The 26701-nt window shown below is 40.2% G+C and overlaps 2 protein-coding genes and 1 pseudogene across 2 annotated transcripts; 1 reads left to right on the top strand and 2 right to left on the bottom strand.

The window, feature by feature from the left end:
- The window catches only part of LOC135227230 (G-patch domain and KOW motifs-containing protein-like), a 33710-nt pseudogene extending 20907 nt beyond the window's left edge, over positions 1 to 12803 (top strand).
- On the bottom strand, positions 1401 to 8521 carry LOC100655341 (E3 ubiquitin-protein ligase TRIM48-like). The gene is made up of 5 exons (XM_064288928.1): positions 8114 to 8521; positions 7361 to 7456; positions 5067 to 5089; positions 4420 to 4517; positions 1401 to 2024 (listed from the first exon to the last, which is right to left on the bottom strand). Exons 1-5 carry the CDS (start codon positions 8519 to 8521, stop codon positions 1522 to 1524), a joined length of 1128 nt encoding a protein of 375 aa, XP_064144998.1. The 3' UTR covers positions 1401 to 1521.
- Positions 12804 to 19576: 6773 nt separating the features above from the next.
- Positions 19577 to 26434, bottom strand: LOC135232198 (upstream-binding factor 1-like protein 1). Its single transcript, XM_064289535.1, has 2 exons — positions 26426 to 26434; positions 19577 to 20326 (listed from the first exon to the last, which is right to left on the bottom strand). The coding sequence occupies exons 1-2, from the start codon at positions 26432 to 26434 to the stop codon at positions 19577 to 19579; spliced, it is 759 nt and encodes a 252-aa protein (XP_064145605.1).
- Between the last annotated feature and the right edge of the window lie 267 nt (positions 26435 to 26701).

Here is a 26701-nt window from a genome sequence, read left to right as displayed (position 1 = left end):
TATGCAAAGGCATTTGACTGTGTGGATCATAACAAATTATGGATAACACTGTGAAGAAGTGGAATTCCAGAACACTTAACCATGCTCATGAGGAATCTGTACATAAACCAACAGACATTTGTTTGGACAGAACAGAACGAGGGATTACTGTGTGGTTTAGAGTCAGGAAAGGTGTGGGTCAGGGTCGTATTCGTGCAGCATATTTATTCAATTTGTGTGCTGAGCAAATAATCCCAGAACCTGGTATCAGGATTGGAGGAAGGCTCATTAACAACCTGCCATGTGTAGATGACACAACCTTGACTGCTGAAAGTGCAGACTGCTTGAAGCACTTACTGATCAAATACTATAGCCTTCTGTATGGACTGCATCTCAGATTAAGAAAACAAAAATCCTCACAACTGAACCATTAAGCCACAACATGATAAATGGAGAAAGGATTGAAGTTTTCAAGGATTTCAATTTACTTGGGTTCACAATCAATACCCAAGGAATCAGCAGTCAAGAAATCAGATGACATATTGCGTTGGGCAAATCTGTGGCAAAAGGCCTCTTGAAAGTGATGAAAAACTAGGATGTCACCTTGAGGATTAAGGTGCTCCTGACACAAGCCACAGTATTTTCAGGTGCCTCATATGCACGTGAAACCTGGACAATGAGTAAGGAATACCAAATAAGACATGGCGACTTTGAATTATGTCGTTGGAGAAAAATATTGAACATATCATTGACTGCCAGAAGAAATAACAAATCTGTCTTGAAAGAACTACAAGAATGCTCCCTAGAAGCAAGGATGGTGAGGCTTTGTCTCAAGCAGTTTGGACAAGTTATCAGGAGGGATCAGCCTCTAGAGAGGGACATCGTGCTTGGTAAAGTGAAAGGTCAATGAAAAAAAGTATGACCCTCAAGGAGATGGATTGACACTGTGGCTGCAACAATGGGCTCAAGCACAGCAAAGACTGTGAAGTGGCACACGACTGGGCAGTGCTTCCTTCTGTTGTACACAGGGTTGCTATGAGTCAGAGTCGACTTCCTGGCACCTAACACCAACAAGGGTGAATTGTTGAGTATGATTTTACTAGATCATGATGAGGGAGTAGAATATTTCAGACTGACATTTGCACTGTAGATAAACAAGTCTCTTTATGATGCAAACACTCTGTGATCCTGCATTAAACTGTTAAGATGGAATCCCAGTCATATACTCTTGTAATTCTAGCCAACTCACAAAGTAGGTGAATAAAAACAGTATGTGTTTCAGGAAAAGGACCACAGGACTTGATTTTAATTGAAAGAAAATTAAGCCAACCAATTTTGCATTGCCACACCAGCTTTATATTTACCAATGATAAAACAAAGTTACATTAAAATGGAACAACCTCAGGGAGAGTAAAGTATGATTGATCAGCTTCAACTGAGACGGGCTCCTTCAGATATGGAGTTCCCAAGTTCCTCACTTCTCCATGATCATGTGTGGGCTCCTTCAAATATGGAGTTCCCAAGTTCATCACTTCTCCATGATCATGTGTGGCCAGTGCAAAAAAAAGGCCGGAGCGAGTAATTGAAGGAGTAAGCGGGGTATTCCCATATGAGGGAATTTTTGGCAACATTAACAAAACTCACACTTCCACTGTTAAAATCAACAAACACACCAACCTTCCCCAGAGGTTTCTCTATGTACTGAGAAAGCACTGGGGAGGTGGTGAAGAGATGGTAACCATTATCCCCCTTCACACATAAAAGAAGAAATGTGTCCCCAGATTCAATCACTGAGCAGTTCTTCCTTAGCCAAGTATCCTTACAGACCCCTATAGCCCAGTCCCAAGAGCTGTCCACATGCATCTCCCAGTAGTGTTTTCCAGAGGTGAAGGCCTGGGCTCCCCATGTAGCAAAGTAGTTGGATCTTCCAGATGGAAAAGGCACCTCTTGAAGGTCATGCCTAAATATCAAACTTCTCACGTCATCAGACAGCATGATATCGTGACTGCTTGCTTCATAATTCAAGGAAATGTTCACTGCGGAAAGAAAAGAATATTCCAGTCAAAATCCGTTTTTAAAGTCTTACGAGATCTAAAGTGTCATTGGAAAACCGACCAAGACTTTAAGTGCAGCTTGGTTGGAAAATGTCATTAGATTCAGGGGCTACCAGTATATCTGCAGAATTAACAAATACCTAATCTCAATGGAAAAAAATCACAAAGATTTTTTACATTTCACTTCCCATTAGAAACAGAAGACCTTCCCATAAGGCGTAGTCATTGCTATGAAATTAACTTCAGTGCCCCTCTTCAGGGGAAAGAAGATCCTTAGAGATAAATAATTGGTGATCACTTTGCCAGGCATACTATGGTATTCCAGTTAAGGAAACAAATTCCAATTAAGAATAAAAAGATCTAAATACATCTTCTTAGAAGAAGTTTTCTACTAAGAATTTTCTGGATTTTACTCCTGGTTTCACCTCAGGCTTGGTCTTCATCTGCATGCCAGTCTAACCTCCCTGGTTTAGATCTACTATGGAATTCTGTATACTGTCTCATCAACCACCAACTTGTTTTACTGTTGTTCTTCACAAATTCTTATTTTATGCCTTTCATTATTTTATGTTTATGGACAAAATTCTCTAGCTATATCAACTACAATGTGCATTATTACAAATTCAATTACTAAGAAGCTTTACAGCAAAAATATTTAAAAAATTAAAATTTGCCAACTGTTACGGGTTCAATTGTGCCTCACCAAAATATGTGTCACAAATCCTAACTTCTATGTCCATGTTTATAATCCCACTTGGGAACGGATTATCTTTGTTGTGCCAATGAGGCAGAATTACTGTAGGATGTCTTGAGTCAATCTTTTTGAGATATAAAAGAGATTAAAAAGCAAGCCAGCAAGCAGAGGTGGGAGAGGAAAGACACCATGCCAAATGAAGTTCACCAAGGAGCAAAGGAATAAGAACTTCCCCAGGGCAAACAGAGGGTAAGCCTTCCCTTAGATCCGGCACCCTGAATTCCAACTTCTAGCCTCCTAAACTGTGACAAAATAAATTTGTGTTTGTTGAAGCCACTCATCTGTGGTATTTCTGTCATAGCAGCACTAGGTAATTAAAACATCAATCCTATCACCATAACTAACTGTACTTTAGTTAAAACTTGAATTCCCTAACTAAATATGCAGTTCTATATGACTAAATGAATGAATAACTGGTATTTTATCTCAGAATGGTTCTAGGAGCCCCCCCTTTTTTTCAGAGTTTAAATATATATTTCATTTTTTTTCTACTGAACATTTTTTTATTGTACTTTGCCTGAAGGTTTACAGAACAAGCTAGCTTCTCATTAAACAGTTAGTACACATATTGTTCTATGAAATTGGTTAACAACCCCACAACATGTCAACATTCTCCCTTCTTGACCTTGGGTTCCCCATTACCAGCCTTCCTGTCCCCTCCTGCCCTCTAGTCCTTGCCCTTGGGCTCCTATGCCCCTTTAGTGTCGTTTTGTTTTATGAGCCTGTCTAACCTTTGGATGAAAGGTGAAACTTCAGGAATGACTTCATTACAAAGCTAAAAGTGTATCCAGGGGCCATACTCTCAGGGTTTTCTCCAGTCTCTCTCAGACCAGTAAGTTTGGTCTTTTATTTTGAGTTAGAACTTTGTTTTACATTTTTCTCCAGCTCTGTCCAAGACTCTCTATTGTGATCCCTGTCAGAGCAGTCGGTGGTAGTCAGGTACCGTCCAGTTGTACTGGACTCAGTCTGGTGGAGGCCATGTTAGTTGTGGTCCATTAGTCCTTTGGACTAATCTTTCCCTTGTGTCTTTAGTTTTCTTCATTCTGCCTTGCTCCCGAAGGGGAGGGACCAGTGGAGTATCTTAGATGGCCACTCACAGGCCGTTAAGACCCCAGATGCTACTTATTAAAGTAGAAAGCAGACCATAGTCTCTACGAACTGTGTTATGCCAATTGAGCTAGATTTTTCCTGAGACCATGGTCCCCACAGCACTAGGAGCCCTTTTTGATTGTTTCCTGTTTCTCATTGTCTAATTTCTTACAGGCATGAATCACATTTATCCTTTCACCAGCTTTCATTTAGATTTTTTCATGTTATCACAAGGCAACTATGACTATAAATGTCTCTTAGGAGGCTGTTCTCTCCTAAATCAAGGGTTAATAAAAAGGGGAAACATTGGGCATAAAAAACCAAACCCATTAGTGTCAAGTGGATTCCAACTCATAGTGACCCTACAGGACAGAATAGAACTGTCCCATAGGGTTTCCAAGGAGCAGCTGGTGGATTCCAACTGCAGACCTTTTTGTTAGCAGCCAAGCTCTTAATTGCTCTGGCACCAGGGCTCCATATTATCCAAAGAAAACCATTATTGAAGGACAATGTATGGGGTTCCATCATTGGGTTGCCACTCACCTTGGAATTGGTTGAACCTGTCTATCAGTCCAGTGATGGGCCTGGCACTGAGCTCTGGGTTCACAGGCTGGGGCATGTGCAGTTGCATGGACTCACTCCTACAAGGGGAAAGATTCAGGTAATCTTTCAGGTGCCAAAGGGGTCATCACAGTATGTGCAAAAGATGTCAGCATTCAACAGAATAATATGTTTCATCGGAACTCCTTTCTGATATTGTAGTGTACCTCCATGATCCTGGGATAAGACTGTGCAATTCTTAGGGATTCTTTCTTTTCTTCTGTCCCTGCCTCCACCCCCTTCTTATCATAGATGCCTGCCTCTCCTCTAACGCCTGGAAAAGCTAGTCCATGCACTTTAATATGTTTATGATTTTGAAAACTAAAGTCATGCATACCTGTTTTCTAGTGACTTCTGTGTTGAACCCTACAATGTATACCTCCATGAGCACAGAAAGACAAAACAAAACTAACTTCTGATAGAGTGGGATAGAAAATTATATTCAGTAAAACACACACAAATACATGCGCTCACACAAACACACATGCAAACGAAGATTTACTATCTCAGTAACTTCATTTTGGTAAAAACACTTTGATCTCTTTACTAGCTTTCATGGTGCTCCAGTTTGCATTGAAGGCCAAACTTACCTTGTCAATGTGTCTTCCAAATTCTGTAAAGAGAAATAAAAGGAAAAACACAGAATTCTTCAGAAATTCTTTTTTTGTTATGCCTAATCTTTGGATTTGGGAAATTTCAAAAAAATTTCAAACCCTCCTTTCCTCCCCCCCACCCCGGATTTTATAAATGTCTTTTACTTTTCCTCTTTAAAAGAAAATCACAGTACCACACATTGACAGAAAATAAATTCTCGATGGCTAAGGGCTCTGAGGGTGAGCAAAGACAGAGCAGGACATGAGTAGGGACTGCATTGCTACAACCATCAGGTGTCTACAAGGTGGTCTTTTCACAGGGCTTGTTTCGAAAGGGTAATGTGCCTCAAAACGAGCACAACTCAAGCCTAGGACTTCCAAACAGAAGGAGGACATGAATGCTAGCTTTTCGTCTTCGTCATATTGCCCACCTGGAGACAAAAAGGTCTACAAATAAGTTGTTCCTTTCTGTTGGATAGAAAAGTGAATTAAATAAAGAGAACTGAGAAGGGAAACTACTCTCACAATTCCCCAAAGTTTTGTTGTTCCTGGTTAGGATAAGAGTTGAAGTTTATATCATATTCACTTGGACAATAATAGTCTTGACAGGAGCAGAAGATGCAGAAATAAGATTTTGGTTTGAAATATGTAATGGAAGTCAAAGATGTGAACTTGAACTAATATCCTCATTTCTTACCTGGAGCAGCTCCACATCTGGTTTACGGCACAAATTCAGCAGCTTCTCAAACATTTCTCTTAGGTGTTTTTGTTTTCGAACCATTGTGGTTTGACTTTTCTTGAGTTGCTGTAAAATCCTTTTGCGTTCACTTTTCAGTCCCTCTAAATGTTGTTTTTCTTCCCTGTGGAGAACTGGATGCAACTTCCGATAGTGATCTCTGATCATGTCTCTCCGTAGGCATATATAATCCTGCAGGGACATGGATTTCCTAGATCACACACCCAGGCTTCCTTTATCCTTCACCACTTAAACCTCACTCACTTCTCTTTGATTCATGATCACGTAATCCACCAACCTACATACATGTTAAATTCATGTCTTTCCACTCACCAGAAACCATGCTCATCCCTCTTTCCTTACTTTATTTTTCATTCTTTGTTAACTACAGAAACCCATCCTTTCCTCAGAATACTACAATTCACTTCTTAAGTTCCCGAAATTCCTGTAGAAATTTTTTTCACAGTTAATTTTTAAAATACGTTGTTGTTGTTAGATGCTACTGAGTCGGTTCCAACTCACAAGGACACTATGTACAACAGAATGAAAAACTGCCTGGTCCCGAGCCATCCTACCCCAACAATCTTTTTTATGTTTAAACTTATTGTTGCAGTCACTGTGTAAGTCCATCTCATTGAGGGTCTTCTTCTTTTTCCTGACCCTCTGCTTTACCAATATATGTTCTCTAAAATATGAAAGATTACATGTAAAAAGATAAATTTATGCTTGATTATTTAATATTCTGATCTGTTACTAATTTAGCCTCTCCTCTCAAATTTCCTCAATCCTAGCCTGATCATTCACTCTTAGCCGAAATGTTGCCTACTAGTCTGAGGATTAGAAATCATCAGACAAAACCTCCCTAAAATTCCTAATCCCATACCCTTAATCTGATTTCTCCCATCACTATCCCTTGTTGCCATGGATGGGATTCCTTCCTGGTAATGAGTACTTAAGGCTTCAGGGTCTCATTTTGTCCTAACATTATAGGAACATTAACCCTTACCCCATTGCATGACCCCTGCCAATACCCATGTATTCATTCTCTCCTCACCAAGTCCTTTCCTTTCTCTTTTCCCCCAGTTTTTCAACATGTTAAAATTTCTCCCAGTTGATCCTATATCATTCTCTAGCTACTACATTATCGCTTTTCACTATCACAGGTACACTTCCTAAATTGCTATTTAAACCTTTTTCTCCTCATGGCCATCTTTATACTAATCTGTATGACATCCCTGTAGTTCCCCATTATGTACTGTTTAATTTCTAGATTTCACCTCAGTCAGAAATCTCTGCTTGAAATGTCCATGGCTTTTTTACACTTGTCCTTTAAAACTCAAATTGATTGTGAACCTCTCTCTGAAACTTTTTCTCAACTCCTGACCAACGGTTTTTGAACTTCTCCAAATCCCTGCATGTGCCTCCATTTCAGCACTTTTTGCACTTTGTTCTGATGGCCTTTTTCTCCCTTGATTAAAGCTCAAGTTCTCAACAGGTAAGGTCCCAGCATGTCTGTACCAAGCTGGTTATGAGGAAAACGTGGTCTCATGCTTACCATCCACAGGTTGAATATTCTGCACTCCTCGTTTAGATTTCTCTGATTTTCTTGGATCTTTTCCCATAAAGACCTCATTTGTTTTAAAAGCTTCTCCTGTAAAAACAAAAATACTGAATTAAGCACCAACAGAACAAATATTATAGATTTCAGACCGTTACTGACAGCTAAAGACCAGGGATGTTAGATGAACATACTTTCAGGAAAGTGGAAGGGTCATGTTTCACTGGCTACCCGATAGTCATCACTTCTGGGAGTTTCAGGCTATAGAGCCACATAAAGTAATGAAACAATTTTCCTGGGAAAACCGACAAATAAAGGCTTTATGTAATGTAATTAAATTTCCTATAAATATCTTGCTAATTCTCTATACTATTATCCTACATGTTTGTCCAGTATTACTAAATATGCTTCCAGTAAAAAAAAAAAAAAAGCACTTGTTAAACATGTAATTTTTGTGGCCAGGAGCTATTTCTAAAAATGTGAGTGTTATGGTGTCCTGTGCTTCACTTTGCATAATCAAACTAATAATCATTAAGCGAATCGCCCTGCCACTCGAATACAGCCTCTGTGAAAGCAGATTTCCTTACCTATTTTATTCACAGCTTTACCCTTCCCACCTAGAACAGTACCCAGCACATATAAGACTCCCAGTGATGAGTGAATTAATCATAATCACGGTACTCATCTTCCTTATACTCTCTTAGCTCTATTATTCTCCAGCTTTCAAAGGCTTTCAGAAGCATCACTTACCCGGTACTTCTCAACAGCGTATTCAGTGGAACAGTGTCTGTGAGCCTCGTGCTCCTGAGAGGAAGAACAGAGCAAACAGAGTAGGTTCTTGCTCTCTTCACAGAACATCTTCTTTGTCTCCTTGTGTGTCCCACACATCTGATCCTCAGAGCTCAGGAACTGGCAGAGACTGGCTTGTCTAGCAAGGGACACCAGATTCTTCACAAGAATATTGGATTTGATGTCTGTCTTCTTTGATGTTTCCCCACATAGAGGACAACGGGTAGTTTTGGCTTCTTCCCAGGAAATGTATAGACAGGGCCTACAGAAGCTGTGCCCACAGCCTATGGTGACAGGGTCTATAAGGTAGTTCAAGCAGATGCAGCAGGTGAGTTCCTTTCGGAAGGCTTGGGAGATGTTGGAGTCCATTTTCCTGAGGGAAGAAAATCAGGAGAGTTTGTCATTTGCCCCAGAGAGACAAAAGACTAAGCAAACTTTTACTCCAGTTGTGATTCAATACTATACTTACGTCTAGGCCTGATATAGTTTCTTTTACTAATGACAAAAACTGGAAACTGACACAAAGACAGCTCTAGAGCTCTGTTGAAAACTTGGTTGGCTTCCTGATTAACATGATCTACACCATCAACTCCATTTCTCCTCCATAAAAGAACCTGTTTGTGTCCTTTCGTTCTTGGGCTTGTGCTTCAATAGTTTGACTCAATCTCTAGTATTCTGATTGGTGTAAAAGCCAATCATAACGTTCCTAGTGACTGATTGGCTTAGCAAAGCTCATGCGACTAAACTTTTTACCTTTACTATTTCATTTAATTGACAAAACCATCCTATAAGGATGACTAATCCAAAATCATACCGATAGTTAATGTTGGAGCCAAAACTCATACCTTTGACTAAAATTAAAATCTGCTAACCATTACTCTCCAAGATACCATACAGACAGAATCAACCAGCCAGGTTCTTATCAACTATTTTAATTTAAGCGAACAGTTCTGGTATTTTTCCTCGCCAAGACTGTCTGTGAAGTAGGGTTATAATTCTAATACAAAATCCTTAAAGAGAGAATAAAAGTTGAAAATAATAAAATACAGTAATGGGCAGAATGCACATTTGTCTCCTGCCCCTCACCTATAATACAGAAAGTGTCTTTCTTGAAACTCACTGTAAAAAATGCATTAGAAATATGTACATGAGAAACATAGTCACAAAATCAAAATTTCTTCTTTGAAACTCTTAATTCAAACAGAATGTAATAAAAATTCAATTTCGGAATACAAAAGTGTTAATAAGAATTTAACAAAGCTTTGTAAAATTGGGAAACTCTGCTGGTATAGTGGGTAATAGCTTTCGCTGCTAACCAAAAGGTCCGCAGTTCAAGTCCACCATACACTCCTTGGAAACTCTGTTGGGCAGTTCTCCCCTGTCCTGTAGGTTCGCTATGAGTCGAAATGAACTTAACGGCAACAGGCCTTTTGTTTTGTTTTCTTTGGTCGTAAAATTGGATCAGATTTCAGTCAGAATCTTTATATATGGACATATATGAAGAAGCCCTGGTGGTGCAAACAGTTAAGCAATGTTGGTGGTTCCAATGCATCCAGTGGCTCCTTAGGAGAAAGACCCAGTAATCTGCCAGGAAAATCCTATGGGGCAGTTCTACTGAGTCACGTGGAGTTATTACAAGAGAGAATCTACTCATCAGCTCCTAACAACAAGCTTTTGAAAACATCTTTTTATCTACACTAGGCATCTAAAGAAATCAAAAATTAAAGAGACTAGCAGTATCTTCCGCACCCTTTCAAACTATTAGCACGCACCCCTTCACGCTGTGAAAAGATGAAAGTATCATGTAATAGTGAAAATCAGCACAAAATAACAAACTGTGCTTTTTAAAATTGATTTAGCTAAAACATTGGGTTCTCATCTTTACACTCAATGAATATAGACGGGAGTCACATTTCTGATATTCCTGCATGGTAACCAGTAACAATTTTGTGCCCAAACATTTCCTGGCTTCTTAAAAATTTACATCAGTAAACAGAATTTTCTAAAGAGACACCAGTATCAAAAAGGTTTTTTTTTTTTTTGGTCCAAACCATTCATTGCATTATACACTTATAGTAGAATAGTTTTCTTATACATTGACTTATGCACTACATTTAGACTACTACATTTATCAACTTCTTAGAGAATAAAGTACTTCTATTCCTTTTTTTGAAACCCTGGTGGTGTAGTGGTTAAGAGTTTGGCTGCTAACCAAAAGGTAAGCAGTCCAAATCCACCAGGCGCTCCTTGGAAATCCTACGGGACAGTTCTAGTCTGTCCTATAGGGTTGCTATGAATCAGAATTGACTCCTCGGCCGTGGGTTTGGTTTTTTATTCCCTTTTCAGGAACCACACAAAGTACAAAATTACAAGATACCTGGCTACTACTTTCTTAGTCCTTATAATCCATATAAACATTCAAGGCATACATAAAAATAAGACAAAATGCAATCACCCTATTAAATCTAATACATACTAATATTGACAAAACGGATTAATTCATATGTAGGTTAAGGAAAGGACTAATTTTTGCAAAGTAGACAAATGAAATCATTTCATAGAAAAACACCTCAATTTCCCGATTGATAAACTGAAATTATTTTTGGTTTGTTTTGGTTTGGGAAAGTAGCGGGAACTCCACTTCTGTATATTGTACACTCACCTAAGTCGCCTAAGGAATATGTGAAGGATTTCACCAACGCTTGCTGTAGAAGTAGTGTTATGGAAGTCAGTTCTGGGTTCAACTCCTTCCGATGTGGTCACAGGAGCTTTCAGCAGAAGACTCCGCAGGCAGGAGAGATCCAAGGGCACTCTGTCTCTTCTGGAGAAGAGTGAGCGTGGTTTCTTGGGTGCCTTTTATTGAGCCCAGAAGACCACGCCCAGCTCTTCCCAGTGATTGTGTTTCGTGGGTCGTCTAATAGGTGTTACTGAGAATGATTAGGTTTCTTCAAAACAAAAGAAATGATTGATTTAACACCTTAATACCCTCCATAAGTAAACAAACCTCCACAAACATCATCTCATCAAGAAATATGTACTAACTTTTGGCAAACACAGCACACGCCTGCAAAGAGGGACAAGATGGCGGATGCTGACACTGAAGAAAATGTTCCCGGCGTGCAGCAGTGTCTAGCACCCCAGTTTTTTTCCCCTTCATTTGCATGTCCACCCAGAGGCAGGTGGTGGACCTGTGAGGCAGTGTGAGGGCTGCCCTGAAGGAGAAGGATTTCTTAAAAAGTGTGGAAGGGAGAGAGCTGAAAAATGTGAAGCCCTCAGAAACTCCCAAGGAGTTTGTCATCCCTTTGATCTGGAATGAATACTGCAGGCAGCTACTGACCCAGGCCCCTGAACATCCAGAGATGCTGAGGCCTTGGTGGATGGGGTGCTGATATACTAGGCTGTGAAGGAGCTCATTGAGGAATTCAAGTAGTCTCTGGAACACAGAGACAATGTGGGTGTCGACTCCAGGATCGCTATCCCCATGATCCAGAAAGAACGCATCCCCAAAGGCGAAGCGGCAGACACCGAACACCAGGCTTACTGCCAGGGGAGGCAGATTATGAGGCCATCCCTGTGGAGGTCTATGAGCTGTCCATACTGCAGGTCATGGGCTGGAAACCTGGCAAGAACATCAGCCGAACTTTCAGTCAAGCAGTGAAGCCCCATGTCAATTCACAGAGGCCCAAGGGGTTAGGGGTAGGTGCCAGCCCGACCCATGCCAAGGCCCCCACCAGCCCCCCCGACTGCCAAAGCCAGATGAGGTACAAGAGAAGGAGAAGGAAGAACAACCTCACGGAACCGGTGCCTTGAGGAACTGTAGTGGTCCTGTTTGGCCTCCACTGAGGCTTCTATTGGAAGGTGAAATGCCTCAATCCTGACAATGTTTGGGCCATGGTTCTGGCAGTGGAGAGCCAAGTGGTGACTGTTTGTTAGTACTGCCTGTGGCCTGTCTCCTTGCATAGGTTTGACAAGAACTTCTTGGATCTCAGCCAAGTGAGCAAAGCTTCCTCAGAACAACTGAAAGGAACTGCCTTGTTATGGAAGGCCTTCAGGGATAAAGACCTACATGTTCAGCAGGAGGACTCCGAAAGAAAGCAGAAACACCCTCTGGACTGACAAGAAGGAGAAAGCAGCCCCCGGGAGCCATACCATTTTTGCAGAGACCTGGGCGTGTGGGTTGTGGACAAGCTACACAAGGGCAGCAAATATTACAACATCAAGATGACAATTGAAGACGTCCTGAGCCCAGATACTTGTGTGTGTCAGACCCTGATTTCCAAGGTCAAGGGAAACTGTGTGATGGTGGTGCTGGGACCATAGGCTGGAAGGGTGGGACGTCTGCTCGGCCAGGACACACAGCAGAGCCGGGCTTTAGTAACAGCCGTGGACAGAGAAATCAGTTGGTGGAGCTTCACTCTGATGCTGTCTGCTGGTACATGGGCCCCAGTGATTTAGATGCAGACTGACCCATGTGACCCACTCCAGTCCCCTAGACTCTTCCCAGTTCTGTACAGTATAAAAAACTTACTTTTAGTAAGATTGGAATATAATTTTTTGCATCCACACTTGCAAGTGCAGTACTGGTACAGGAACAACGACAAAGATGAATCGACCGGAAGCGATGCTAGAAACAAACCCAATATTCACCAGAATTTAGTGTATAAAAAAAAATCATTTCGAATAAAAATGAAATATTTTTTCAGCTATGAAACCCCACATCCTAAATTTATATATAATTTTTCTTAACTTTTAGTTTTAATTGTATAAAAAAGTAGGAAAGAGGATGTCATCAGTTTATGATTTTAGCAAATGTTTTGGAAAATTTGGAAATGGTTTGCCTGAGGTTGCTTTAATTATAGCCTTCAGGTAGGAATAGTTTGTATTTTATTTACTGATTTATTTTTGTATTTTAATGCAAGAATTTAATGTAAGGCCAGCTTTGGCCTCCACTCCAGAATGGAGGTTTCCCCCACCCTGCACACTCCAGATCAAGCCTCTAAAGGCTCAAGAACAGCAGGAGGACCAGGATTCTCTGTCTGGCACTTCCCATCCCAACTCAGGGAAAACAGGAAAGAATGGCTAGGAAGCCCCAGCTCAGGGACCCATGAACAGGGATGAGAAAGAGGAATCGGGTTCAGGTAAATTGGATTTTATTTCTACTTGAGAAAGTATTAATGACAGGTTTATGTCCCCAATTCATTTAGCCCACTACTGATGGGATAAATTGAGATGCTACCTTGGACCCTTGAGAAACCCTCCTTCTATTATAATTGTCACCAGATATCCTTCCTGGGGTCTGCGAAAGCCAAACTGTGGATCTGGAGAAGCAGCTCAGATCTCTGCACAAGAGTGTTTAAAGCACCTCCTTGTGGGCACAGAGATCCTGGGGCCCACAACAGCCTGAGCCAGCTGAGACATGGAGAAAGGCTCTGAGGAGCAGAGGTCACTGTCAGGAAGAGAGAGGGAACGTGGGAGCCCCAGTTTCCAGGATGCCCCCATTGTGTGTGCAGGAAGCTCAGTGAGCACCCAAAAGGCCACCAAAGCTTTGCTTGAGCCTTCTGAAATCTTGGGTTTTCCCTGAATTGAGCCTTCCAGGGATAGGGCAAGAGGTGAGGTCCAGATCTGGGAGAAGAGACCAGAGGTTCAGCAGTGACAGTGTATCTGCATTAAGGGGACCAGCTAAGCACATGTCTGGCTGCATAGGGGGTAGAGGGAGTAGAGAGGGGAGTGACATGTTGGGTCCTGTGTCTTAGTTGTCTAGAGCTGCTACAACAGAAATAAAAGTAGATGGCTCTTACAAACAAGTTTGTTCTCTCACAGTCTGGGAGCCTAGAAGTCCAATTTCAGGGTGCCGGCTCAAGGGGCAGACTTTCTCCCTCTGTCTGCTGTGGAGGAAGGTCCTTGTCATCAATATTTCCCTGTTCTAGGAGCTTCTCTCACAGCAACCTGGGTCACAACTTTCTTGGTGGCATGTGGTCCCCCTGTCTCTCTGCTGGCTTATTTCCTTTGTGTCTCGAAAGTGATTGACTTAAGACAAAACCTAATCTTGTAGAGTGAGTCATTCCTCATTAACATAACTGCCTCTAATCCTGCCTGATTAATATCATAGACGTAGGATGTACAACACATAGGAAAATCTCATCGGATGACAAAAGGATGGACAATCACACAATACTGGGAACCATGGCTTAGGCATATTGCACACATTTTGGGGGGGACACAATTCAATCCATAACAACTAGCAACCCCAGTGATCTCCTGATTGTCCAGCACCAGTGGATGGAGCCAGCCAGATGGGGGAGGGTTGATCTGAGGGAAGTCTGGATGGAGGGAAATGACAGATTAAAAATAACATGGGGAGGGGGGAGGCTATTTTCTCAAGACTGCTGTTTGGAAGAAACTTGCCTCTTTGTTCCAGGAACAAGCAATGGCTCCAGCAGGAGGGGAGGTTGCCCTTGCTCTGAGGCCAAGGCAGTAGAACTCATCTCTCTGCCCTCCTCTGGTGGCTCCCAGCCCAACACCACAGGCAGAGAGAGGTCTGCTGGATTTCCTGCTTTATTGGAGTCCTGGTGACACAGTGGTTAAGAGTTACATTGAGCTATGGTTGCTAAGTAAACGGTTGGCAGTTTGAATCCACCAGCTGCTCCCTGGAAACTCTGTGGAGCAGTTCTACTAAACTGACTCAATGGCAACGGGGTTTTTGGTTTTATAGTCCTTCCTGGTATCCATACCCCAGAATTTCCTGCCTAAATCAAGGGCTATACTGGCTTTTCTCTCAGATCTGTTTTCCGCAGGCCAGACCATGCCAACAGCACTCCAGACCAAGGTCTAAATTCCAGCTCAGCCTTCCATGTCATTATAAAGGTACATAATATTTCTCAGAATGGAAGGATATTTATTGACAGTTTGTTAACAAGAGTTAGACATTTTCAATAACTGGACAAACCTACAGAAATGATTCTATAATAACAATAAATATTAATGTATAATTATATACATTAATATTTATTGTTGTTATAGAATCATTTCTGTATATATACTAATTACAAAATTATTAATAAAATATATTTTATGCCAAAATGTTGATATTCTCTACGAATGATAAGATTAAATTGATTTCATTTTTTTCTGTATTTTATAAAATGTTGGTGAGTAGCATGTGATACTTATGCATGCAGAATATAAAATGTAAATGTATTGGGTGTACCCTTTGTTTGAAGGAAAAGGGAATGGCTGATCCTCATACTGGCCACCTTGCTGAGGCAAGGATACACAGCTCAGAGCTCAGAAAAGCCTAGGTGACCAGAACTGGTAGAGCTGAGTTGTGGAGAGAGGGATGTATGAAGACAAAGGGTCACAGAAATCTGTTGAATGCTTTGTCTGTTAACAGATTCTTTCTTTCTTATTTTTGTTTTTTGAGCATCTTGTAACTTTTTCAGAAGGCCAGTAATCTTGGGTAAAACATGAGAGATTGAGATGGTGTTTTATGCCTGAAAGCAGGCTTGTTTTCCCTTACAGTAGGCCTTGTGTATGTGGAATGGGAGGGGTATGACTTAGTCTAGCCAGGAATGAGTTTGTTTATGGATTTGTTGATCCTATAGTTACTTTCAAGGATCCCTGTTGGTGCAGTGGTTAAAGCACTCAGCTGATGACCAAAAGTTGGACAGTTCAAACCCTGGAGAAAGATGTGGCAGTCTGCTTCCATAACGATTTACAGCCTTGGAAACCCTATGGGCCAGTCCTATTATGTCCTATAGGGTCACTATGAGTCGGAATCTATAGGCAATAGGTTTGGGATAGTCACTTCAGGTGCACCAAATGTTTTATATTCTTCTAGGGTTGGATGGTTCTCCAGCCAGGTTTTGCTCAATGACTGCTCCCCACTTAAGTCTTCCTTCCATACTTTTTCTGGTCTCCCAACAGAAACTGCTTTTAAGTGTTGTTGTTGTTAGGTGCTTTTGAATTGTTGTGACTCATAGTGACTCCATTCACAACAGAATGAAACACTGCCCCATCCTGTGCCATCCTCCCAATTCCTGCTGTTTGAGCCCATTGTTGCACGGCTCAAGCATACTACTGTTGATTGAAACTGGTTTCCAATTTGGGGCTATTCTGAGGAGTGATGAAAAGATAACATTTTGCGTGACTTTTACTGAGTATGTGTAGGCATTTCCACCAGGAATACACAGGCATACCTCAGAGATACTGAGGTTTCAGTTCCAGACCATTGCCATGAAGTGAATATCACAATAGAGGCACATGAATTTTTGTTTCCCAGTGCATATAAAAGTTGTGCCTACCCTATACTATAGTCTATTAAGTATGCAATAGCATTATGTCTAAAAAAAAAGTACATACCTTAACTAAAAAATAGTTTATTGCTAACAAATGTTAACCATCATCTGAGCCTTCAGCGAGTCTTAATCTTCTTGCTGGTGGAGGGTCTTGCCTCTATGTTGATGGCTGCTGATTGATCCAAGTGGTGGCTGCTGAAGGTTTGGGTGTCTGTGGCAATTTCTTAAGGTACAACAACAAGGAAGTTTGCTGCAGCGGTTGACTCCTCCTTTCACAAAAGATTTCTCTGTAGCATGAGATGCTGTTTAATAGCATTTTACCCACAGGAGAACTTCTTTCAAAATTGGAGCCAATGCTCTCTAACCTGTAGCTGCTTTATCAAATAAGTTTATGTAATATTCTAAATCCTTTGTTGCTCTTTCAACAGTGTTCACAGCATCTTCACCAGGAGCAGACTCCATCTCAAAAAGCCACTTTCTTTGCTCATCCATAAGAAACAACTCCTTGTCCGTTCAAACTTTATTATGAGATTGCAGCAATCCAGGCACATCTTCAGGCCCCGCTTCTGATTCTAGTTGTCGTGCTATTTCCACAACTGCAGTTACTTTCTCCACTAAAACTCTGGACCCCTCCAAGTCATCCATGAGAGTTGGAATCAACTTCTTCCAAATTCCTGTTAATGTTGATATTTTGACCTCCCCCTAGAAATCACAAATGTTCATAATGGCATCTAGAATGGTGAATCATTTTCAGAATGTTTTCAAATTACTTTGCCCAGATTCATCAGAAGAATCACCATCTATGGCAGCTACAACCTTACAAAATGTGTTTCTTAATGAGACTTGAAAATTGAAATTACACCTTGATCCATGGACTGAAGAATGGATGTTGTATTAAAAGGCATGAAAACAATATTAATCTCCCTGTACATCTCTATCAGAGCTCTTGGGTGACCAGGTATGTCTCATTGTGATCCGTATCTTTTGTTGTTGCTGTTAGGTGCCATAGAGTTGATTCCAACTCACAGCGACATGATACACAACTGAACAACACAGTGTCTGCACCATCCTCACAATCATTGATATGTTTGCACCCACTGTTGTAGCTGCTGTGCCAAGTGTCTCATTGAGGGTGCTTATCTTTAGACTTTTTCAAATTCTTATAAAATACAGAAAACTTGTTTATGGTTCTTTTATGATGGGGATCCACCCAATTTCTGACAACTTTATTAAGACAGTATTTTTCTTATTTTAAACATTATCAATGTCCACATTATTTATCTTATTTTCTTTTATATTAAAGGGTTTTCACCAGGTCAGGACTCCTTTCTTCAAAATATCCACTGGAGCAACTTAAGCCTCAGACTGTGGGGGCCAAGGAGGCTTGATCCTACCCTACCATACCTCTCTGAGACTCACTGTCAAGAAGAGTTAGTCAATCTCAATTTATTTGTTGTTGTTGTTTGCTGTGCAATGGATTGCTTTTGTATGGCCTTTGTTGCCATGGTCCTGTAACTGCCACCTAGGTAATTGGGTTGGACTGTGTACATAAGGTAACTGCGGTCCACCAAGGGGATTGGTCCATTTTGATATCCGGCTAGGCTTAAAGTGAGCCATCCCAGAGGTGGAAGATAGATCTCAAAACAACCACGAAAGAATAGCCAGGATTGAGCAAGTCCTTTGGAACTGGGATCCCTGTGCTGAGAACCTCCCAGACCCAGAAGACAGAGAGAGAGCTGTAACCCTGAAGGTGGCAAGATGGCAAGCAGCAGCAGGGAAACATTAGCAGTAGAGGCAGCAGAACCAGGAGCCTGACAGGAGACTAGCAGGGGAAATTCATATATGTGTATATATATATATATATATATATATATATATATATATAATGCAAACGGTGAGATTCACTTCTACCTGTAGCAGCAGAAAACATGTGATTTCTGCTCAGGGTAAACACAAACGTTTCCTGGAAACTAGTGCCAAAAATTAAAGGGCACTGATTGTATGGAGACGCTCATTCAAATGAAACAGTTAAGTTCTTATTTTTAATGTTATTTTTTTAATTCAGAAATAAAAATACATTGACAGCTACCAGTTAAGTATATAGACATAATCACTATTGCCCACATTACTCTGCCAACTGTAGTATTGGAAATGCCCAACTCCTTCCCGCAGGCAGTGGATGAGAGAGATCCCAGGAGTTCGACAATTTTCTTAAAGGCACCTATCCTACCTCCCATCAAATATTTCTCAACCCAATTCCAGTGCAGGAATTCAGAGATCAACAGGGAAGGTAGAGGGCACAGATTTATGAGTGTCCTCTTACCAACTCTAGCAGGCAGAAGATGAGAACAAAGCTTCACATTTCAGAAATACTGTCTAATCTAGAGAGTTCCCACTCCCTAGCCATCTCATTGTGTATTCCAAGAGCCCCAATGACATGGAATTTCTTGGGAGAGGGATGATATCGAGATGTATGGAGCCTAATACTGGCTAAGTCTTCTAGTTATTTTCCCAAAAGGATACCCCTGACCCCCAACTTCAAGTTCCCTTTCTGCCAACTTTTCCTACTTTGTACTGAGGTGGAAGAAGGGAAAGGAAAGAAGAAAAATAGGAGGGAAATATGAGAGATTCATTTTCATTAGGGTCTGGCTCAGTTGGAGTCTGAATCTTATGAGGAAGATGAGCTGGAGTCGCTGTCTTCAGACCCCTCATCTCTATCCTCACCCTCACTGTTAGAGTCTGAGGAGTCACTGCCTTCCACCACTTGCCCATCTTCCTTCTTATTTTGTGCTGACCCCCATGGAGGATGATGACTGACTTGAATAGTTTCTGGTGAATCTGTGCCTGGAACCTGTAGCTCCCACTCCTCTCCAGGCCCTTCTTGCAAACACTTCACTGATGGGCACTGCAGAGACATCTCTCTGAGTTTGCTCATATTCTTGCCCATAGAATAGGTTGCATTTCTGTATGCTGCATATTCTTCAGGAGACAGGCTCCTGAGCCAGAGATCCAGGTCCACCTTGTACTGTTTCTGCAGCTCCTCAGCCAGGTTCTTATAATGGTTCTTCAGGCTCTGTGGGATGTGCTGCCAGCGTCTGCTAATCTCCACCCTGTGCTCTCTCATGGGCACCTATTGCAGCTCCCTACTCAACCACATATCCTGGTGGAACTTGTGGTATCCATTCATGGGGGGCTTCTCGGGCTCTCCATGGAATTTCATCTGCTTGGAAAAGTCACCATTCTCCAGAGAAGACCCCATTTTGTTCCTATTTCCCAGAGAACTCTTTTGGGTTTCAGTTCGGTGCCTCTTGGGGACAACAGATCTCTTGCTGCTCTGGATGAGATCAGGGTGGTCTTTCTTGAATTGAGCTAGTTTTTCTTCAAATTCCTGTCTCTCCTTCTGGAAATCATGAATATATTTTAGTTTCATCTTCTCTGGGAGCTCTTTATATTTCTTGGATAGAACCCTGGTCAGCTCCTGGTTGCTCAGCTCAGGGTGCATTTGGGAGTACTGGGAACACTTCTCCTTGAAGAAGTGGAAATAAGTAGTCAAGGGCTTCTTGGGGAAGTCTGGATGTGTCTTGAATTTTTTGTTTTTGGAGAGTTTTTTAACACGTTCCTGAGCTTCCAGGACTAATTCTTTCAAAGTGCGAGATTTCCTCAAAGTATAAGAAACCTCTAACCATTTGCTTTTGCACATTTCTCCAGTAAAACCTCTAAAAGCTACCTTTTCCCAGTTCATACGTGACTGGGTTGTTTTGAACTTTCGCTTGTCATTGGGTGAGAGTTTATTCTCCGTGCTTTCCAGTAACATCAGTATGTCCTCTTCAGACCAGTGGTCTTGAGCTTTAGGCAATGACATTTTTAGGTCTTTGAGCCACTTTTATGGCCCTAGCTGTCCAGAAACTTCAACAGGAGCTCAAAGTTTTTCACTCTCAAGATTCAGCAAATAAGGTATTTCTTGAGATCCTGTAGTGTTTGTGACACGACTGATCTAAAGAGAAGGAGAAGAAAAATTACTCTCTTCCTGCAATCAATCAGAAAAACACAGAATGCTTGAGATATATTCCTTCTGTGATTTAATAATATAAACAAAAACTCCACCAAACGCTGAGTTTAAATTACACTTACGTTTTCAGATGATACATTTGCACATATTCTCTTGCCCCAGCTTGTCTTCCGCCCATTCTCACCAGACCTACATTAAATAGAAGTAAAGGAGAATGATCGGCCACTAACTCAAGAGGCTTGGGATGAGGGAAAGTTCCAGGGAAAAGGGTTAAAATAAAAAGAGAAATGACTAAAACAGAAATGACTTTCACTCCATAGTGCCTGAGAGTGGCCACCTTCTCCATGGAGCCAGGTAGCCCTCCGTCTTCTCACAAAAAATGCATACTTGTGGAATTTTTTTCAAGAGTTGCAAATCAAAACTTGAACATGAATTAAATGACTAATCTATGGGTTCTTTTGCACTCTTGCTTGAGAATGAATGCTTTTGGATGAACCATACTGATTTTTCTTTCAAATGGAAAGGATTCAATGAGACTTATATAACATTAAAAATATTTGGTTGTTACTCATCTTTAAGCCTCAAAGTTTTACAACCTTTAGAAAATCCCTTCAAAATACTTGACACTTACTGGAAAGTAAACAAACATCAGATCTGATTTTTCCTCATTTCAATCCATCCAACCAATTACCACAATAAAATTGACATAGTAGAAAAACAATTAAAAGGTTGTAAAGGTAGATGTTATCAGTCAGGAAAGTAGGAAACACACTCTAATACAGAGGGTTTCAGGGGATTTCATGAAGGGGCTCCTCACAATGTTGCATGAAAGGTGAAGGGAACCAATAAGGGGATGAAGCCCCCAAAATCTAGCAAAGGTAGGATGCTATTGCCACCCTTAAACCTGAAGATGGCAAAACAACTCCAGGTGAAATTGAGGGATTAGCCAGTGTACTTTTAAATCCTGAGAAAAGGCTTTCAGGTCAGAGCTTGAGAATGAGTTTGTGAGGGTTTAGTGAAAGGCAGAGAACTACTCAGAATCACTGAGATTGAAGAGAAAGCACTTGACATGAACTTATTTGAGGAAAAATCAGATAAAAGAATTTAAAAAAAAATGAAAGAACCCAAAGAATTATGTGGGACTCTATCAAGACAAGGAGCCTACGAGTGACTGGAGTACCAGAACAGGGAGGATAACAGAAAATACAGAGAGAATTGTTGAAGATTTGTTGGCAGAAAACTTCCCTGATATTGTAAAAGATGATAAGATCCAAGAAGGTCATGAAACCGCACACAGGGTAGATGCCAAAAGAAAGTCACCAAGCCATACTATGATCAAACTTGCCAAAACCAAAAATAAAGAGAATTTTAAAAGCAGCTAGGGAAAAGTGAAAAATGATCTATGAAGGAAAGTCAATAAGACTAAACTCTGACTACTCAGCAGAAACTATGCAGGCAATAAGGAAATGGGATGTCATATATAAAGCCTTGAAGGAAAAAAATTGCCTGCCGAAAATTATATTTTCAGCAAAATTGTCTCTCATATAAAATACGAGGGCAAAATTAGTGCATTTCCAGATGAATAGAAGTTTAGGCAATTTGTAAAACCAAATCAAAATTATAAGAAATACTAAAGGGGGTCCTAGTGTTAGAAAATCAATAACATCAGATAACAACTCAAGACTAGAACACAGGTCAGAACAACCAGATATCAACCCAGATAGGGAAGTCACAAAAATAAATCAAAGCTAAACACTGAAAATAGAGAAACAGAGAAGTTAAAATATAAATGATGACAACGTTAAAACAAAAAAGAGGGACTAAATAATGGACTCATAGAACTTTCATATGGAGAAGAAGTCAAGGTGGTATCAAGAAATAAAAGATTGGTTTAAACTTAGAAAAATAGTGGTAAATATTAAGGTAACCACAAAGCAAACTAACTGTCCTACATACACATCCAGATAAAAAGCAAGAAAAACATAAGGACTTAGCAAATACAAAATCATCAACAACGAAAAGAGATGAAAGAAAATACATAAAGAAATACGACTCAGCACAGAAAATTAAGTGGAACAAAGAAACTGTCAACAACACATACAAAAAAAAAATACATCAAAATGACAGCACTAAACTCATACCTATCCATAAATACGCTGAATGTTAATGAACTAAATGCAGCAATAAAGAGATACAGGGTGGCAGAATGGATTAAAAAACAAGAGCTGTCTATAGGCTGCCTACAAGAGTCACATGTTAGACTCAAAGACACAAACTAAAACTCAAAGGATGGAAAAAATATATCAAGCAAACAACTATCAAAAAAGAGTAGGAGTGGCAACATTAATCTCTGACAAAATAGACTTTAAAGCTAAATCCACCACAAAGGAAAAGGGAGGACACTATATAATGATAAAAGTATCAGTACACCAGGAGGACATAACCATAATAAATATTTATGCACCCAATGACAGGACTCCAAAATATGTAAAACAAACTGTAACAGGATTGAAAAGAGAAATAGACAGCTCCACAATAGTAGTAGGAAACTTCAACACACCACTTTCTCTGAATGACAGAACATCCAGAAAGCTCAATAAAGGAACAGATTTAAATGCTACAATCAACCAACTTGATCTTACAGATGTACACAGAACACTCCACCCAACAGCAGCCAAGGATATTTTCTTTTCCAACACACATGGAACATTCTTCAGAATAGACCAAATATTAGGCCACAAAGCAAACCTTAAAAGAATCCAAAACATTGAACTATTACAATGCCTCTTTTCTGACCATAAAGCCATAGAAGTAGAAATCAATAATAGAAAAAGCAAGGGGAAAAAATCAAATACATGGAAACTGAACAACACCATGCTCAAAAACTACTCCGTTGTAGAAGAAATTAAGGCTGGAATAAAAAATTCACAGAATCAAAAGAGAATGGATTAGCCCAAGACAGTAACCATTCCCAAAGCCAACTCTTCAGACAGGGATTGGACTGGACTATGGGATAGAAAATGATACTGGTGAAGAGTGAGCTTCTTTGATCAAGTAGACACATAAGGCTATGTGGGTAGCTCCTGTCTGGAGGGGAGATGAGAGGGCAGAGGGGGTCAGAAGCTGGCCCAATTGACGGGAAAATAGAGAGTGAAGTGTGTTGTCTCACGAGGGGGAGAGTAACTAGAAGTATATAGCAAGGTGTATATAAATTTTTGTATGAGAACCTGACTTGATTTGTAAGCTTTCACTTAAAGCACAATAAAAAACTTAAAAAAAAAGAGAGATTGGAAGCATATCCTACCAGAACTTTTGGGACACAGCAAAAACAGTGTTCAGAGGTCAATTTATAGTAATAAACGCACACATCCAAAAAGAAGAAAGGGCCAAAATCAAAACAATAACCCTACAACTCGAACAAATAGAAAGCAGGTAGCAAAAGAAGTCCAAGGGCACCAGAAGAAAGGAAATAATAAAAATTCGAGCAGAAATAAATGAAAGAGAGTAGAAAAACAATTCAAAGAGTTAACAAGACCAAAAGCTGGTTCCTAGAAAAGATCAACAAAATCAATAAATCATTGGCCAAACTGACGAAAAAAAGTCAGAGAACTGAAACTTATAAACTACAGAGGAAACAAAGATATTCTAAGAAAAAGAAATATAGTCACAGTATAGCCCCTGGCTCATCTATGCTTATCAATTTTCATAGGGTAAATAATTGGTATAATAATAATTACTCACATTTGTCTTCTGTCACTCTCCTATAATATAGAAAATGTCCTTCTTGAAACTCATTGTAAAAAATGCATTAGAAATATGTACATGCAAAACATATTCACAATACCATAGTTTCTCTTTTGAAATTCTTTGTTTGATTCAGACAGAATGCAACAAAAAATTCAATGTCTGAATAGAAAAGTGTTAATAAGAATTAAACTAAGCTTTGTAAAACTGAATCAGATTTCAATCAGAACTTTTATGTATGACCATATATGAAGGAGCCCTGGTGGTGCAAAGGGTTAAGCACCCAGCTGTAACAGAAAGGTTGGTGGTTCCAACCCACCCAGAGGCTCATCAGAAGACCAGGAAATTTGCCAAGAAAACCCAATGGGACACTTGTACACTGTTATGCTGAGTTACTATGAGTCAGAATCGACTCAATAGCTCCCAACAACAAGCTTTTAAAATATGTTGTTATCGACACTGGGCATTAAAACAAACCAAAAATTAGAGACTAAACTCTCCATGCCCTTTCTATTAGCAAGCACCCTTGCACACTGTGAAAGATGAAAGTATCATGAAACAGTGAAAATCAGCACCAAACAACAAACTGCTTTTTAAAATGAATTTTGATAAAAAATTGGGTCCTCACTTTTACATTAAATGAATACAGATAGCCTTCTCATTTCTAATATCCCTGCATGGCCAACAGTAAAATTTTGTGCCCAAGAATTTCCTGGCTTCTTAAGGTCAGTTAACAGAATTTTCTAAAGAGACATTTACCAGGATCAAAACCTTTTTTCTTCTCCAAAACCAATCACTGTATTACATATTTATAGTAGAATATTCCTCTTACATATACAAGCATGCACTACTTTTAGAGTAGTACATTTATGAACTTTGTAGAAAGTAAGATAATTCTGTTCATTTTTTAGGAACCACAAAATTCTGTTCATTTTTTTAGGAACCATACTAAGTACAAAATTACAAGATATCTGGCAACTACTTTCTGAGTCCTTATAATCCATATGAACAATCCAAGGCATACATAAAAATAAGACAAAATATAACCACCCTATTAATTCCAATATATAGCAATATTGACAAAATAGATTAATTCATATAGGACCGGAGTAGAACTGCCCCGAAGTTTCCAAGGAGCGCCTGGTGGTTTGGAGCTGCCGACCTTTCCGTTAGCAGCCGCAGCTCTTAACCACTGCACCACTGGGGTTTCAAATTCCTACACAGGTTAAGGAAAGGACTAATTTTTATAAACAAATGATAATCATTTCATAGAAAAATACCCCAATTCCTGATTGATAAACTAAAATTATTTTTAGTTTGTTTTGGTTTCAGAAAGTAGCAGGAAGTCTTCTTCTGTAAGTTGTGTACTCACGTAACTCACCTAAGGAATATGCGAAGCGTTTCGCCAATGCTTGCCGTCGAAGTAGTGTTACCGGAGTCAGTTCGGGGATCCAGATCCTCCCGGTGTTTTCAGGAGACTCCGCAGGCAGCAGACTTCCACAGGCACTCTTGTCCCTTCTGGAGAAGAGTGAGCTTGTTTCCTTGGATGCCTTTTATTGAACCCTGAAGACCACACCTGATTTTTCCCTTTGATTATATTTCATGTGTCTTCCAATTAGAGTTAATAGAATGATTAGGTTTCTTCAAAAGCAATGATTGATTTAACACCTTGGTAATCTCCATAAACCGACTCAACAAACATAATCTCATCAAGAAATAATCCTAACTCTAGACAAACGGGCGCTGGAGACCGGACCGCCCCAAGATCTCCTTCTCAGTCAAATCAATCAGTAAGCTTGCCCCACCCTGGGGTGTTCCTGGGGACGCCAGACCCGACTTACTTTACCCATAAAAACTCCCCGGGCTATTGTTCTGTGAGATACCTTGGCAACCGGGGTCCTGATGTGCTCCTTTACTTGGCCAACTAAATAAAGCTGCTTCTTTTGCTTTCATCTGCTCTGTGTGCCTTCCTAGCCTGGCTGAGCAAACCTGGAAGTCTGGTTACACAGTGGTCTTGGCCTTAGGCAATGACATTTTTAGGTCTTTGGGCTACATTTATGGCCCTAGCCGTCCAGAAACCTCAACAGGAGCTCAAACTTCTTCCCTCTCAACATTCAGGGAGTGAATTATTTCTTGAGGTCCTGCAGTGTGTCTGATACTATGATTCTGAAGAGAAAGAAAAGAAAAATTACTCTCTTCCTGGAATGAATGAGAAAAACATCTTACTTGAGACATATTCCTTGTGTGATTTAGTTTAACCTTAACAGTATAAATAAAAACTTGCCCAATCTCTTAATTGAAATTTACATTTAGTTTTCAGATGCTACATCCGCACTTAACCTCTTGTGCCAGCCAGCCTTCTACCCAATCTCACCAGACCTACCTTAAAATCATTAACTAATGACATTTTCTTTTCTAAGTTTTTATAAGTTAAAAAATAAAAGTCTTGCTTCAATACTAATTTACAGTGAAAGTCAGCCTTGTAGGTTCATTTTCACAAGA

The sequence above is a fragment of the Loxodonta africana genome, chromosome 7, assembly GCF_030014295.1.
Source record: "Loxodonta africana isolate mLoxAfr1 chromosome 7, mLoxAfr1.hap2, whole genome shotgun sequence".
Lineage (NCBI taxonomy): Eukaryota > Metazoa > Chordata > Mammalia > Proboscidea > Elephantidae > Loxodonta > Loxodonta africana.
The sequence above is the reverse complement of the archived record's forward strand: the minus strand, read 5'-3'. Positions and strand labels throughout refer to the sequence as shown.

Coding starts and splice junctions, on each gene's coding strand:
- LOC100655341 (XM_064288928.1), bottom strand. CDS start 8,521: ATGGACTCCAACATCTCCCAAGCCTTCCGAAAGGAACTCACCTGCTGC. Junction 5,090..7,360: donor GAATATTCAACCTGTGGATG/GTAAGCATGAGA, acceptor TTCTCTTTACAG/AATTTGGAAGACACATTGAC. Junction 4,518..5,066: donor TTGGAAGACACATTGACAAG/GTAAGTTTGGCC, acceptor TTCCCCTTGTAG/GAGTGAGTCCATGCAACTGC.